Source organism: Oncorhynchus clarkii, chromosome 17, assembly GCF_045791955.1.
Source record: "Oncorhynchus clarkii lewisi isolate Uvic-CL-2024 chromosome 17, UVic_Ocla_1.0, whole genome shotgun sequence".
NCBI lineage: Eukaryota > Metazoa > Chordata > Actinopteri > Salmoniformes > Salmonidae > Oncorhynchus > Oncorhynchus clarkii.
Genome location: NC_092163.1, coordinates 50164313 through 50181527, shown reverse-complemented (window position 1 = coordinate 50181527; position 17215 = coordinate 50164313). Strand labels below are relative to the sequence as shown.

Sequence of the window (17215 nt, the reverse complement as noted above, 5' to 3'; positions counted from 1 at the left end):
TTCTGTTACCCACATGGGTTTCCGTTTGCAGTTGTTTGAGGAACCATGAGAGTGCAGTGAACAAGCCATGAACTGAGCTTTTAAACAGCAAAACACGGGTAGGTTTCACCAAACAACCATTTGATTAAAAGGAATGCTGATAGCTGTTGCCAGATGTTTTGACTCGAGTAGCTTCGGCCAATTAGCTGGCTAGCCATAATAGCAGATATATCTGACATGTGCTTGCTGAGAAAATATTTCAGTCAAGCCTACAGCAACCCCGTGGTGATTTGTACAATTTGTGTACAATGGTGTTTCTATATATCTTCTCCAGGTACATTCCTGCTTCTTGTAGTCACTGGGAACATCAAAGTGCATTATTTATCCAGTGATTGGCAGCTTACAGTACCATGTCTTCACAAGACAGTAGTGAGGGGCAGCAGTGCACCCTGGCGGTGGGTGTGGAGACAAGCAGCCAGTCTGCCAGTGATGGGGAGACAGAATGTGAGGTCATTACGGTCACCATTGGAGCAACAGTCCCCACAGGGTTTGAAAACACTGCTGCAGAGGAAGTCCAGGAGAAGATTGGGGCTGATGCAACAATAAGCAAGGACCGCGGTCGAATATACTTCCAAATAACCACAGATAAGCTCTCACAGGTAAGATGCCATTGGCTTTGCCGACAGGGTATGCCTGGTGTCAAAACAACAAAGTAATTTGTGAAGATGATTTATTTCACGTGATTAGTAAATATGTTTTAAGGTCAACCCTGTTACGTGAACTTAACTCTCGTTTTACTATGGTGAAACTTCCTTTTTTTTTAAAGAAACATGCAGGTGAGCTGGTTCTGTTATTTTTGGCCATTTTGTGGAGGAAAACTGAGCGGGTTTTGCATAACACGTCAACCCCGTTACCCATAGATAGATAGGCTAGAAATGTAAAAAAAAAAAAATATATATATATATATATATATATATATATATATATATATATATATATAAAAAAAAAACATGAAGCTTGCATTCAATTGCCCCTCCCTGTTGCGCACAGCAAGCTTCCATTTCTCCTGTCACAAGTGGAGTTATGATCATTTCAATCCTGTTACATCAAATCTGTTTGATGTAATTGGCACTAATTGTCATTTTTCTTAATTGAACCTCTTGAGATGGGAAAACATGTTTTTTATAAAGTTGAACATGTGTACTTTATGACAGAATGTTAAAATTAGGTGAAATAATTTGTTTTCTTTTACCAAATTACACTGCCCGAAAAGCACTCTATCGGTGGAACGACCCAACCTACATTTCCTATTACCGTAACTGCAGAATTAGTCAATATCCTTTCATCTTGATTTACGAGTATTGCAAAACCACCTTTTTTGGCTACTTTAATATGACTATTACAAGAGTGTTGTGAATATGATGAAATACAGATGCCATTTAAGCCTAGTTTAAATGCTTGATAAAAAGCCTATTCTTTGTGTGGGCATCAAATCAAACTTTATTTTCCACATGCACCGAATACAACAAGTGTAGACTTTACCGTGAAATGCTTTACTTACAAGCCCTTACCCAACAGTGCAGTTCAAGAAGAAAACATTTCCTGTAGTCCACGATCAGCTCCTTTGTCTTGCTCACATTGAGGGAGAGGTTGTTGTCCTGGCACCACACTGCCAGTTCTCTGACCTCCTCCATATAGGCCATCTCATCGTTGTCGGTGATCAGGCCTACCACTGTTGTGTCGTCAGCAAACATATTGATGGGGTTGGAGTCGTATTTGGCCATGCAGTCATGGGTGAACAGGGAGTGCAGGAGGGGACTAAGTACACACCCATGAGGGGCCCCAGTGTTAAGGATCAGTGTGACAGACGTATTGTTGCCTACTCTTACCACCTGGGGAGGCCCGTCAGGAAGTCCACGATCCAGTTGCAGAGGGAAGTGTTTAGTCCCAAAGTCCTTAGCTTAGTGATGAGCTTCGTGGGAACTATGGTGTTGAACGCTGACCTGTAGTCGATGAACAGCATTCTCACATAGGTGTTCATTTTGTCCTGGTGAGAAAAAGCGGTGTGGAGTGCGATTGAGATTGCGTCATCTGTGGATCTGTTGGGGCGGTATGCGAATTGGAGTGGGTCTAGGGTGTCCGGGAGGATGCTGTTGATGTGAGCCATGACCAGCCTTTCAAAGCACTTCATGGCTACCGACGTGAGTGCCACGGGGCGGTAATAATTTAGGCAGGTTACATTTGCTTCCTTGGGCAACAGGGACTATGGTGGTCTGCTTGAAACATGTAGGTATTACAGACTCGGTCAGGGAGAGGTTGAAAATGTAATTGAAGACACTTGACAGTTGGTCCACGCATGCTTTGAGTACACGTCCTGGTAATCCGTCTGACTCAGTGGCTTTGGGAATGTTGACCTATTTAAATTTTTGTTCACATCGGCTACCGAGAGCGTTAGCACACAGTCATCCAGTACAGCTGGTGCTCTAGTGCATGCTTCAGTGTTGCTTGCCTCGAAGCGAGCATAAAAGGCATTTAGCTAATCTGGTAGTCTCGTGTCTGGGTCTCCCTTTGTAGTCTGTAATAGTTTTCAAGCCCTGCCACATCTGATGAGAGTCAGAGCCGGTGTAGTCGGATTCAATCTTAATCCTGTATTGTCGCTTTGCTTGCTTGATGGTTCGTCTGAGGGCATAGCAGGATTTCTTATAAGCATCCGGATTAGTCTCCCGCTCCTTGAAAGCGGCAGCTCTAGCCTTTAGCTCGATGCGGATGTTGCCTGTAATCCATGGTTTCTGGTTGGGATATGTACGTACAGTCACTGTGGGGACGACGTCATCGATGCACTTATTGATGAAGCCGATGACTGATGTGGTGTATTTAAAAAAATATTTATTATTTAACTAGGCAAGTCAGATAAGAACAAATTCTTATTTACAATGACGGCCTAGGAACAGTGGGTTAACTGCCTTGTTCAGGGGCAGAACAACATATTATTCCTCGATGCCATTGGATGAATCCCGGAACATATTCCAGTCTGTGCTAGCTAAACAGTCCTATAGTGTAGCATCCGCGTCATTTGACCACTTCCGTATTGAACGAGTCACTGGTGCTTCCTGCTTAAGTTTTTGCTTGTAAGCAGGAATCAGGAGGATAGAATTGTGGTCAGATTTGCCAAAATACAATGCATCAAACTTTAGATTAATTTTTACACATTCATAATGGTTTGTTCACCTGGCTGTTACAGTACCATTGAGTAAATTCAAAATATAACCTATCTTTTTTACCTGTGCCTCCTCCTCTTTCTAGGTCCATAATCTGAGGTCTGTGGACAACCTGTTTGTTGTGGTTGAAGAGTATGACAACTATCAGTTTAAAGACTCAAAGGTATGTATCTTTTCATTACAGCACAGCCAACCAGAATTCATACAGCCCCTACACATTCACTTCAATTATAACATTCATGTTGGTAATAAAAGAGAAGTCCCCTACACATTATACCATGCTTTTTCCCTGTTAGGGTATTTGATAGAAACACTACCAATTCTGTCCAACAGGAGGAGACATTGGAAGACTTGCAGAAGCTGGCCTCCAAGCTGCCATGGACCAACGCACTAAAGGTCTGGAAACTGAACACCTCTCTGAAGAAGAAGAGGGGACCCCATAGACGGCCCCAAGGTCCTAAGGGGAAGGGACGGAGAGGCAGAAATTTCAGAGATAGAGGCAAAGCCAATAAAGACGTTGTGGAGACGGACACCATGGAGACGGTCACCGCAGAGATAGAGAAGCTGCAGCTGGAGCCTCAGGCACCTACTACAGGCCAAGGGGGCGGGTCACCTGACCTGGAGAACAGCCCCCTGGGTGAGCAGCAGGAGGTGGAGGGGCAGGAGCCCGGACCAAAGGTCCTGAAGTTTCGTGTGACGTGCAGCCGAGCAGGAGACAAGCACAGCTTTTCCTCCAACGAGGCCGCCAGGGACTTTGGTGGTGCCGTGCAAGACTTCTTCCAGTGGAAAGCAGACATGACCAAGTTTGATATTGAGGTAAAAATAACATAACATTGCATCCTGTTCCAACGGGACTGGCACCCACTGAATTCCTCTGCCCTAGCCAGGCTTGTCAAGATAAGCCTGCGAGAGACAACTTAATTGATTACATTACAAAAAAACAAACTGGTTAGGAATAACTGTTCTGAGAGTAAATATTTGACCTTAAAATAAATAGGTGGGGTCACATAATGTGAAATGAAAGTGTGTTTTCATTATGATTTCACTGTGTGTTTGTGTGTGTGTTGGCAGGTCCTTCTGAACATACATAACGTTGAGGTGGTGATTGGCATTGCCCTGACAGAGGAGAGTCTCCACAGAAGAAACATCACCCACTTTGGACCCACCACGCTGCGCTCCACCCTGTGCTATGGCATGCTCAGGTCTCCTACTCTCCCTCCATTCACACTCAGTACAGTCAAGCTAAACGGAATGCTCTCTGTACCTCATGCCTGCACTTTGATAATACATGGGTGAAATACGGATTGTGATAAAATAACCCTGTTCTGTGATTTCTTGATGCAACCTATTTTGATATACACAACACATACAGCAATTGTAGTGCTTCATTAAAGTATGTTGATTCTAATTGATTCAAATTTGTGAAAATCAAATGACAACTGTGATATTTGTCTCTTTCATTGGACAGACTCTCTAAGCCTCAGGCATCTGATGTTATACTTGATCCCATGTGTGGAACTGGAGCAATACCTTTAGAGGTAAGAAGGAGAATCACAATGCATTGTTATTAAAAAGAGAAAATATGACTACGGTAACTGACTGCCTTCCATGAAGTAGTAATCAGAGAGTATAGCTTACTGAGTAATTGATTGTCTCGATCAGGGAGCCATTGAATGGCAGCAGGCATTCTACCTGGCCGGAGACAACAATGACATGGCAGTGAGCCGCACAGTCAACAACATCTGTCACATCCAGAAGAAGAGACTAGACAAGAGCAGGTGAGACACAACAAATCAAACTATACACAAGTTACTTTATCTGAATTAGTCACCCCTCAAAGTCAGACTTTGAAGAAGAAATGCAAGACAAAGTGATGAGACCCATTTGATCGTTAGTTGTGTTAACTCCATTTACTCCCCAACCCTGCAGTACGCCAGGGTTGCCCATAGACACAGTGCAGTGGGACCTGTGCCATCTACCCATGAGAACCAACTCAGTGGACATCATCATCACTGACATGCCCTTTGGGAAGAGGTAGGAACCACAGAACTATTTCAATTAGGACCTACACTCAACATTGACTAAACCTCCTAGATATTGCTCATTTCTGCATGGAATGTATTGGCATTGTTTCCGTGGCTGAGGTGTACATTGTGTGGTTTTATTATAGAATGGGCTCCAGGAAGAAGAATTGGGACCTGTACCCACCCTGTTTGAGAGAGATGGCCCGGGTGTCCAGACCAGGCTCAGGGAAGGCCGTCATCCTGACCCAGGATAAGAAATGCTTTCAAAAGGTAATGTACCACACATACAGTAAGACTGTGTAATCTGTGGTAGATGGAGTGTCCTAACCTGTCTGTACCTGAAGGCTCGGTCATCAATAGGAAATTCCAGGATAACTAGAGAATGAGTAGTTGAGGAGGTTGTGGTGTCTTATTAAATTAAATTCGCCCACGCCAATATCTGTGTGAACAAACATCTATTGTTAGTGTTGTTAGTGTATGGTATGGACTGAGTCTACTCTGTTTCCATCGATAAAAGACAGTACTGTGCAGCCGTCTTCATCGACCTGGCCAAGGCTTTCGACTCTGTCAATCACGTATTATCGGCAGACTCAGCAGCCTTGGTTCCTCTAATGACTGTCTCGCCTGGTTCACCAACTACTTCTCTGATAGAGTTCAGTGTGTCAAATCGGAGGGCCTGTTCGGACCTCTGGCAGTCTCTATGGGGGTGCCGCAGGGTTCAATTCTCTGGCCGATTCTCTTCTCTATATATCAATGATGTTGCTCTTGCTGCTGGTGATTCTCTGATCCACCTCTACGCAAATGACACCATTCTGTATACATCTGGCCCTTCTTTGGACACGGTGTTAATAAACCTCCAAACGAGCTTCAATGCCCTACAACACTCCTTCCGTGGCCTCCAACTACTCTTAAATGCTTGTAAAACGAAATGCATGCTCTTCAACCGATCACTGCCCGCACCTGCCCGCCCGACTAGCTTCACTACTAATGACGGTTCTGACTTAGAATATGTTGACAACTATAAATACCTAGGTGACTGGCTAGACTGTAAACTCTCCTTCCAGACTCATATTAAGCATCTCCAATCCAAAATGAAATCTAGAATTGGCTTCCTATTTCGCAACAAAGCCTCCTTCACTCGTGCTGCCAAACATACCCTCATAGAACTGACTATCCTACCAATCCTCGACTTCGGCGATGTCATTTACAAATAGCCTCCAACACTCTACTCAATAAATTGGATGCAGTCTATCACGGTGCCATCTGTTTTGTCACCAAAGTCCCATATACTACCCACCACTGCGACCTGTATGCTCCCATTGGCTGGTCCTTGCTACATATTCGTCGCCAAACCCACTGGCTCAAGGTCATCTATAAGTCTTTGATAGGTAAAGCTCCGCTTTATCTCAGCTCACTGGTCACGATAACAACACCCACCCGTAGCACGAGCTCCAGCAGGTATATTTCCCCTGGTCATCCCCAAAGCCAACATCTCCTTTGGCCACCTTCCAGTTTTCTGCTGCTAATGACTGGAACGAATTGAAAAAGTTGGAGACTTATCTCCCTCACTAACTTTTTAAGCATCAGCTGTCAGAGCAGCTTACCGATCGCTGCAGCTGTACACAGCCCATCTGTAAATATCCCATCCAACTACCTACCTCATCCCAATATTTGTTTTTGTTTTTCTGCTCTTTGCACACCAGTATTTATACTTGCACATCCTCATCTGCACATATCACTCCAGTGTCAATTGCTAAATTGTAATTACTTCGCCACTATGGCCTATTTATTGCCTTACCTCCTTACTTCATTTGCACACGCTGTATACAGATTGTTCTATTGTGTTATTGACTGTATGTTTGTTTATCCCATGTGTAACTGTTGCTGTTGTTTTTTGTCGCACTGCTTTGCTTTATCTTGGCCAGGTCGCAGTTGTAAATAAGAACTTGTTCTCAACTGGCCTACCTGGTGAAATAAATCTAAATAAATAGGTGGTCCCTTGGCCAGATGGTGTTTATTCAAGCAATACTGTGGTGTGTCAACTTTAATGACTTTGTGCCATGAGTGTCTTGTGACCGGGTGCATCTGTCTCCCTCAGGCCATATCGAGGATGGGAGGACTCTGGCGGAAGCACCACACTGTCTGGGTCAACGTAGGGGGCCTACACGCAGGGGTGTTCCTCCTCAAGCGCACAGCAGGGATCTTTGGCCAAACCCCAGAAGATGTCAGGGAACCCCTAGAAGAGCAACCAGGAAAGGAAAAAACAGCAGAGGAAAGGGAAAAGGAGGTTAAGTGACCGAGTTAAGCCCCACCTATACAGACTATACTTTAGAAATGGCATAGAAATGACCTTTTGCCATTATTGATTTGATTAATCTATTTTGCTGTTTTATTTGTTGAAGGTCCAAAAGTGAGTGTCTCAAAGGGAAACCTTTCCTAAGTTTTACTGTGTTGTTATAGACAGACAAGGTTTCGGTGAAGTGAAAAAAAGTTGACCGCCTGCTTACTACAACCAGTTTAATTTTTATGTTAAACCCCAGCTTTATAAAAAGTTGTCTTGCTACACCTGAGTGCCAGTTATATGAATGTAAGTCATTAATCATCCGTTGTTCTTTTAGCTACTGTAGGTAAGCAAGACTATTGATTTATATGCCTATTGTGTTGTTGAGGGAATCAGTTCAAATGACCACACCTCTCCACTCCATTGATGACTTGTTGGTAGGTTCTGTAACATGAGACTTTATGGTAAATAAAACTTGTTTCTAAACATGCGTTAAAGGTTGACTGCACTTCCTAATTTGGCCTTGTTTTATATTTGTTTTATTAAGAAATGTTAATTGCCATGACTGAAATCAAATGTCAGTTGTTTTCAGGTTGTGGTTTTCAAGTGGGAAGAGTTAGCCCAAAGAGATTCTTCATGAATCAATGGGGACATTTATTTAATTCAGAAGTCCTCTTAAACTGGATGAAGCTACTGCAGATTGCCCCTTTAATGTTGATGCAATGGACTTTTTTCATGACACAAGTCTGCACACACTCATGCATCACCCAGCTGCATAAACAATGACAACAGTGTCTCAGTGGTGGGTACTCTTTCCTTACATCAGAGGGGTTAGTCAGCCAATTTGCCTAATATTCTGAAATAACTTTAGATTTTTTTTGAAAGATAAGCTTGAAATTGGCATGGTCTAATTGACTCAACAACACACAACTTTAGCTTTCTTGTTGAATCAGGAAATCAACAGTTATTTCTGGTTTATTGAAGTTAGCTGGCTAACTTATTGATCCTGCTTTGTATAGTCATGGCCAAAAGTTTTGAGAATGACACAAATATTAATTTTCAGTCTGCTGTATGATGGCAATTTGCATATACTCCAGCATGTTATGAATAGTGATCCGATGAATTACAAAGTCCCTCTTTGCCATGCAAATAAACTGAATCCTAAAAAAAACATTTCCACTGCATTTCAGCCCTGCCACAAAAGGACCAGCTGACATTATGTCAGTGATTCTCTCGTTAACACAGGTGTGAGTATTGACGAGGACAAGGCTGGAGATCACTCTGACATGCTGATTGAGTTAGAATAACAGACTGGAAGCTTCAAAAGGAGGGTGGTGCTTGGAATCATTGTTCTTCCACTGTCAATCATGGTTACCTGTAAGGAAACACGTGTCGTCATCATTGCTTTGCACAAAAAAAGGCTTCACAGGCAAGGATATTGCTGCCAGTAAGATTGCACCTAAATCAACCATTTATCGGATCATCAAGAACATCAAGGAGAGCGGTTCAATTGTTGTGAAGAAGGCTTCAGGGTGCCCAAGAAAGTCCAGCAAGCGCCAGGACCGTCTCCTAAAGTTGATTCAGCTGCGGGATCGAGGCACCACTAGTACAGAGCTTGCTCAGGAATGGCAGCAGGCAGGTGTGAGTGCATCTGCATGCACAGTGAGGCGAAGACTTTTGGAGATGGCCTGGTGTCAAGAAGGGCAGCAAAGAAGCCACTTCTCTTCAGGAAAAACATCAGGGACAGACTGATCGTCTGCAAAAGGTTCAGGGATTGGACTGCTGAGGACTGGGGTAAAGTCATTTTCTAGGATGAATCCCCTTTCCGATTGTTTGGGGCATCCGGAAAAAGCTTGTCCGGAGAAGACAAGGTGAGCGCTATCATCAGTCCTGTGTCATGCCAACAGCAAAGCATCCTGAGACTATTCATGTGTGGGATTGCTTCTCAGCCAAGGGAGTGGGCTCACTCACGATTTTGCCTAAGAACACAGCCGTGAATAAAGAATGATACCAACACATCCTCCAAGAGCAACTTCTCCCAAACATCCAGGAACAATTTGGTGGCGAACAATGCCTTTTCCAGCATGATGGAGCACCTTGCCATAAGGCAAAAATGATAACTAAGTGGCTCGGGGAACAAAACATTGATATTTTGGGTCCATGGCCAGGAAACTCCCCAGACCTTAATCCCATTGAGAACTTGTGGTCAATCCTCAAGAGGTGGGTGGACAAACAAAAACCCACAAATTCTGACAAACCAAGCATTGATTATGCAAGAATGGGCTGCCATGAGTCAGGATGTGGCCCAGAAGTTAATTGACAGCAAGCCAGGGCGGATTGCAGAGGTCTTGAAAAAGAAGGGTCAACACTGCAAATATTCACTCTTTGCGTCAACTTCATGTAATTGTCAACAAGTCTTTGACACTTGTGAAATGCTTGTAATTATACTTCAGTACTCCATAGTAACATCTGACAAAAATATCTTAAGACACTGAAGCTGCAAACTTTGTGAAAAGTAATATTTGTGTCATTCTCAAAACTGTTGGCCATGACTGTAGTATACCCCTCTGATATGTCTGCTGCCATTTCAAAACAGATGCAACATTGATAGTGTGACATCAGTCTACCTCATTTTAAGTTTGGGTGTTTCACACATCACCATGATCATATCACATCATGAACTGAAATAAAAGTGACTGTTCTCATGCAAGTTTGTATAAATATGACAGACTAGGAACATTTCATCCTTTTTAAAATGTTATTTCGCCAATTAGCTTCTGCCGGCTGGTGTGAGACCATGGCAAAGTTGGTTTGAATTTGGATAGCCTATCTCTGAGGATAGTTAGGGACTGTCAATAAATTGCACAATGTAAATTGGAGAAAATATTTATCTCATTCAATGCTTTCAATATTTGTATATACATTTCTAAAATGTATAGTTGGATGTTTATAAGTCATTGAAATCTGGAACTATTGACCTTTTAACCTCTCTAGGGTCCCACCTGGCCAACATCCAGTGAGAGTGCAGAGCGCCAAATTCAAATACAGAAATACTGTAATGATTTAAGTGACCATTGTGCTGTTATTGCTGTTAGAATTACTAAGGTTCCAAAGACAAACCCACGTTTTATTCGTAAGAGAAACTTGAAGTGTTTTAATGAGCAGGCTTTCTTTCATGATTTGTTTTATTTTGACTGGAGCAAGATTGAGCTTATCCCTGATGTGGAAACTGCCTGGAAATTCTTTCATGATGGTTTTTCCCAAATAGTAAACAAACATGCCCCATTCCGCAGGTTCAGGGTTAAAGGGCAGGACGATCCATGGTTTTCTTCTGAGCTGTCTTGTATTATTCACGACCGTAATCTAGCCTGGGCTAAAGCAAGGAAATCATGTTCTGATGCTGATTGGCTTATTTTTAGTCAGTTACGAAACAAGTGTTCTTTTCTTCTCAGGAAGGCCAAGTCTGAATATATTATGTCTGTTACCACTGAAAATCTGAATGACCCTAGAAAGTTTTGGAAGGCTATTAAGGCTATGTCTGGTAACAGTAATGTTAATGAATTACCGTTATGTGTTTTGAAGGACTCTGTTGCTGTATATGACAAAACTGAAATGCTGAATTGTTTCAATGAGCACTTTGTATCATCTGGTAGGCTGTTTGATTCAGTGTCCCCTGTCTCTGTACAACCCTGTGAGGATGAACCAGTGAGAGCTCGTCAAACTTTTAGCTTTTTGCCATTCTCAGTGCAGGTGGTACATAAAGGAGATCCAACTCTCTCTCTGTTCAATCTAACCCTGGAATGTAATGAAATTCCAAAGATCTGGAAATCAGCATTTGTCCTACCACTTTTAAAAGGGGGAGATCCAACTCTTTGAAATAATTATAGGCCAATCTCAAAGCTGTCACCCCTGGTGAAAATACTTGAAACCCTTGTAAGTGAACAGCTAAAATAGTTTTTATTTACTAACTCTATTTTATCAATGTACCAATCGGGCTTCAGGAAGAAGCATAGCACAATTACAGCAGCTATGAAGGTTTTAAATGATATCCCTGAAGCTATTGACAAAAAACAGCACTGTGTCTCACTTTTTTTTGATCTTTCTAAGGCTTTTGATACAGTTGATTATGCTATACTAAGGCAGAGATTGTCGAGTGTAGGTCTTTCGGAGCATGCAGTTACATAGTTTGCTAACTATCTGTCTGATAGAACTCAGTGCACTCAATTTGACGGGCTTATGTCTGTTAAATTGTCTGTCTTGAATGGCGTGCCCCAAGGCTCTGTACTTGGTCCTCTCTTATTCACTATTTATATAAATGATTTAGACAAAAATGTCCAAAATGCACAACTTCATTTTTATGCTGATGATACTGTTATGTACAGTGCCTTGCGAAAGTATTCGGCCCCCTTGAACTTTGCGACCTTTTGCCACATTTCAGGCTTCAAACATAAAGATATAAAACTGTATTTTTTTGTGAAGAATCAACAACAAGTGGGACACAATCATGAAGTGGAACGACATTTATTGGATATTTCAAACTTTTTTAACAAATTAACAACTGAAAAATTGGGCGTGCAAAATTATTCAGCCCCTTTACTTTCAGTGCAGCAAACTCTCTCCAGAAGTTCAGTGAGGATCTCTGAATGATCCAATGTTGACCTAAATGACTAATGATGATAAATACAATCCACCTGTGTGTAATCAAGTCTCCGTATAAATGCACCTGCACTGTGATAGTCTCAGAGGTCCGTTAAAAGCGCAGAGAGCATCATGAAGAACAAGGAACACACCAGGCAGGTCCGAGATACTGTTGTGAAGAAGTTTAAAGCCGGATTTGGATACAAAAAGATTTCCCAAGCTTTAAACATCCCAAGGAGCACTGTGCAAGCGATAATATTGAAATGGAAGGAGTATCAGACCACTGCAAATCTACCAAGACCTGGCCGTCCCTCTAAACTTTCAGCTCATACAAGGAGAAGACTGATCAGAGATGCAGCCAAGAGGCCCATGATCACTCTGGATGAACTGCAGAGATCTACAGCTGAGGTGGGAGACTCTGTCCATAGGACAACAATCAGTCGTATATTGCACAAATCTGGCCTTTATGGAAGAGTGGCAAGAAGAAAGCCATTTCTTAAAGATATCCATAAAAAGTGTAATTTAAAGTTTGCCACAAGCCACCTGGGAGACACACCAAACATGTGGAAGAAGGTGCTCTAGTCAGATGAAACCAAAATTGAACTTTTTGGCAACAATGCAAAACGTTATGTTTGGCGTAAAAGCAACCCAGCTCATCACCCTGAACACACCATCCCCACTGTCAAACATGGTGGTGGCAGCATCATGGTTTGGGCCTGCTTTTCTTCAGCAGGGACAGGGAAGATGGTTAAAATTGATGGGAAGATGGATGGAGCCAAATACAGGACCATCCTGGAAGAAAACCTGATGGAGTCTGCAAAAGACCTGAGACTGGGACGGAGATTTGTCTTCCAACAAGACAATGATCCAAAACATAAAACAAAATCTACAATGGAATGGTTCAAAAATAAACATATCCATGTGTTAGAATGGCCAAGTCAAAGTCCAGACCTGAATCCAATCGAGAATCTGTGGAAAGAACTGAAAACTGCTGTTCACAAATGCTCTCCATCCAACCTCACTGAGCTCGAGCTGTTTTGCAAGGAGAATTGGGAAAAAATGTCAGTCTCTCGATGTGCAAAACTGATAGAGACATACCCCAAGCGACTTACAGCTGTAATCGCAGCAAAAGGTGGCGCTACAAAGTATTAACTTAAGGGGGCTGAATAATTTTGCACGCCCAATTTTTCAGTTTTTGATTTGTTAAAAAAGTTTGAAATATCCAATAAATGTCGTTCCACTTCATGATTGTGTCCCACTTGTTGTTGATTCTTCACAAAAAAATACAGTTTTATATCTTTAAGTTTGAAGCCTGAAATGTGGCAAAAGGTCGCAAAGTTCAAGGGGGGCGAATACTTTCGCAAGGCACTGTACTCTTGTGCCTCGTCTCTTACAAAAGCTTTCCAGAACATGCAAACTGCTTTTTATACTGTTCAACATACCTTGTGTCAATTGGAGCTTATCCTCAATACTGACAAAACTAAACTAATGGTGTTTTCTATTGCAAGAAATAGACCTCTGAACCTTTCACCTATTACTACCTGGGCAAAGAGATTGAGGTTGTAACCTCATATAAATATTTTGGAATTTTAATTGATGACGGTCTCTCTTTTAAATTGCATATTCAACAATTTACAAAAGAATTGAAGCTGAAATTGGGATTTTATTTTAGGAATTAGGCTTTAATAAGGTTTTTCTTTTGAAGCCAGAAGAAGGCTAGTATCAGCTACATTTATGCCTTTACTAGACTATGTGGATATTTTATATATGAATGCTTCCGCTCACTGTTTGAGATCAATTGACACTCTTTACCATGGCACTTTGAGATTTATTTTAAACTGCAAAACCCTTACGCACCACTGCACTTTGTATGCCAGGGTTGGCTGACCTTCTCTAGTCACAGTCACTGGTATACTTTTATTTACAAAGCCATTTTGGGTTTACTACCTTTTTATTTGTGCATTTTTATTGTTCAGAAATGTGGTGGGTACTCTCTTCGTTCGCTGGACTTTATCCTGCTAACTGTTCCAAATGTCCGAACTGAATTTGGTAAAAGAGATTTCATGTACTCTGCGCCATTGTCTTGGAACACCTTACAAAATACTTTTAAACTGGAAGAACTTGTTCCGATTGGTGTTTTTAAATCACTGATGAAGGATTTTGAGGCTGATTCCCTGACCTGTCAATGTTTTTAATTTGCTGTTTTATACTCTTGTGAATTCAATGGTTCTTGAAAAATAGATTTTAATCTCAATGAGCCCTTCCTGGTTAAATAAAGGTAAACATTTTTTTTATTTTTATCCTATCTTCTGGGCCTGAGTAGAAGGCAGTTTAATTTGGGCATGCTTGTCATCCAAAATTCCAAATGCTGCCCCCTACCCTAGAGAAGTTAAAATATTGTCCCATGTACATTGTGTAATTGCTGCCAATGACTGGAACGAATTGCAAAAATCGCTGAAGTTGGCGACCTATATCTCCCTCACTAACTTTAAGCATTAGCTGTCTGAGCAGCTTACCGATCGCTGCAGCTGTACACAGCCCATCTGTAAATAGCCAATCAAACTACCTACCTCATCCCCATATTGTTTTTATGAACTTTTTTTGTTGCTCTTTTGCACACCAGTATTTCTACTTGCACATAATCATCTGCAGATCTATCACTCGTGTTAATTTGCTAAATTGTAATTACTTTGCTACTATGGCCTATTTATTGCCTTACCTCCTTAGTCCATTTGCACACATTATATATAGATTTTTCTATTGTGTTATTGACTGTACTTTTGTTTATCCCACAACAACTCTGTGTTGTTGTTTATTGTCATACTGCTTTGCTTTATCTTGGCCAGGCCGCAGTTGTAAATGAGAACTTGTTCAGCTGGCCTACCTGGTTAAATAAAGGTGAAATAAAAAATAAAATTGATAATTTACTGATGGTCCATAACTAGCCCCATAGGGATATCAAATGTCAAACCAAATTGACGGAGGGCATTACGATTGGGTTCTGTGCAGCTGTTCTCTGATTGTATGATTACTTGGGTGCTGGGGGCATGAGGGCAGGATTAAAATAAATCCTACACATAGAAAACTGTTATGGTACCCTTCATTCCATGATATAACATTGTTTCCTACCATCTCGCAAATCTCAGTTTCGGACGAGACTGAATGACTCAAATGATCCAATTTACACTTTGTAGTCAATTTTGACACTAGAATAAATGTGTCAGACACATATCAATGCCACATATGCCATTTTCAAAACCAGAAGTTGCTTTTTAGGGGCAGTATCTTTTTAAAGTGACAATCATTATTTGAAACAAAAATAAAGCATCCTCTCCATCCTTGTTTCGGGACAAAGCTGAGGGGTAGTGCTGGAGACAGAGCTATAGATGCAAGGACTGACCATCCATGAAATACACATTATAGTTTTAACCATGTTTTTAGGCTATCGTGTTTGTTTACATTTACTACAAGCTTATACTTTGGCTTCTGATTGGGTACGACAGTTGAACTAAGCTCTTGAGTCATAAGTAATATTCTTCAAGAATCAATGGGTACATTTATTTAATTCAGGAGTCCAAAAATGGATGAAGCGACTGCAGATTGCCCCTTTAATGTTGATGTAATGGACTTTTTTCATGACAGACTGCACACACTTATGTATCACCCAGCTGCATAAACAATGACAAAGGTGTCTGTCTCGTCTTTACATCAGAGGGGTATACAAAGCAAGATCAAGGAGTTAGTCAGCCAACTTGCCTAAATATTCTGAAATAACTTTAGATTTTGTTGAAAGATATGCTTGAAATTGGCAAAAACTCATAGAACTTTAGCTGTCTTGTTGAATCAGAAAATCAACAGTTATTTCTGGTTGTTTAAGAAGTTAGCTGGCTAACTCATTGATCCTGCTTTATAGTAAACCCGTCTGTTATGTCTGCTGCTGTTGCAAAACAGATACACCATTGATAGTGTGACAAGTATACCTTATTTTAAGTTTGGGAGTTTCACGCATCACCATGATCCTATCACATCCGGAATTGAAATAAAAGTGACTATGTTTTCATGCATGCTTTATCTAAATATGACTGACTAGGAACATTAAATCTTACTTGATTGAAATATCAGTTTAATAATGTTGACTTGAATAACATGTTAGTAAACAGTGTAATTTATTGAGGCTATCCATGATGACACTTCATCAGTGGAATGTAATTATTCTGTAATGATTTTATTAAACCTAAACTGATTACAATCAAACGTGGGTTTGTTGGTTGGTTTGGTTTAGGCATAGATGTATCTGAAAATAGATCTACTCATAGTCCTTCCTACTAGTGATGGGAAGTTCTGCGCTTTTTACTGACTCTGATCTTTGACTAATTTCATTCATTTGAGTCAGCAATGCCCAGAGCACGCAGGACCCCCCTACTGGCAAACGATGAACTGAAAACTCAAAAGAGTAAGATTCTACGAGCCTCTCATTCACATTTCGTTCACCATAGGGCAGGGTTCCCCAACTGGTGGCCCGCAGGCAAACGAGGGTGGTTTTATTTGGCCCCCCAAGTTTTCTGAGCAAAAAAACAATAGGTCAAGCATAAATTGGGTATTTATATTTATTGTGCTTCGCTGAGCAGAGCTGTTGTGAAGGAAGTTGTCAAGGAAGTGAGTTTGTGTCAAACAATTATGTCAATGCGGAGCTATACAGAGTCCTCCCCAATGTACAGAGCTCAATTTGGGCTATGCATGCCTCCGGAGGCTCTGCAATTGCTTCACACCATCCATATGAAGCCTGGCTTTAAAATGAAGGAGTCGTGACTCTCAGTCAGTAAAAAGAGTAATTCAAAATGAACCAATCTTTTGTGAACTGCACACTAAAAAGGCTCTGCATGGTCAATTGTCATCTTCTGTGGCCATACAGCATTTACTGCATGCGGCCTCCGCAGAAGTCAGAGCAAACATACTTTTTGCGATTTGCAGAGCTGTTGTCAAGGAAGTGAGTTTGTGTTTATACAGGACCTCCCGCCCACACCTACTGTCAACCAATAATCTCAATGTGGAGCTATACTGAGCCCTCCACATTG

At 41.5% G+C, this 17215-nt stretch overlaps 1 protein-coding gene across 1 annotated transcript; it reads left to right on the top strand.

The window, feature by feature from the left end:
- Window positions 1–4: 4 nt before the first annotated feature.
- LOC139371039 (THUMP domain containing 3) lies at window positions 5–7992 on the top strand. Its single transcript, XM_071111075.1, has 10 exons — window positions 5–98; window positions 314–638; window positions 3283–3360; window positions 3531–4013; window positions 4269–4399; window positions 4666–4735; window positions 4860–4975; window positions 5127–5231; window positions 5368–5491; window positions 7320–7992. The coding sequence occupies exons 2-10, from the start codon at window positions 390–392 to the stop codon at window positions 7515–7517; spliced, it is 1554 nt and encodes a 517-aa protein (XP_070967176.1). The 5' UTR covers window positions 5–98; window positions 314–389; the 3' UTR covers window positions 7518–7992.
- The last annotated feature ends 9223 nt before the right edge of the window (window positions 7993–17215 follow it).

What these genes read in the sequence shown, in the direction of transcription:
- LOC139371039 (XM_071111075.1), top strand. Translation starts at nt 390, where the DNA reads ATGTCTTCACAAGACAGTAGTGAGGGGCAGCAGTGCACCCTGGCGGTG. An exon ending in CTGGAGCAATACCTTTAGAG is followed by an intron (nt 4,736 to 4,859) that starts GTAAGAAGGAGA and finishes TGTCTCGATCAG; the next exon opens with GGAGCCATTGAATGGCAGCA. An exon ending in ATAAGAAATGCTTTCAAAAG is followed by an intron (nt 5,492 to 7,319) that starts GTAATGTACCAC and finishes TGTCTCCCTCAG; the next exon opens with GCCATATCGAGGATGGGAGG.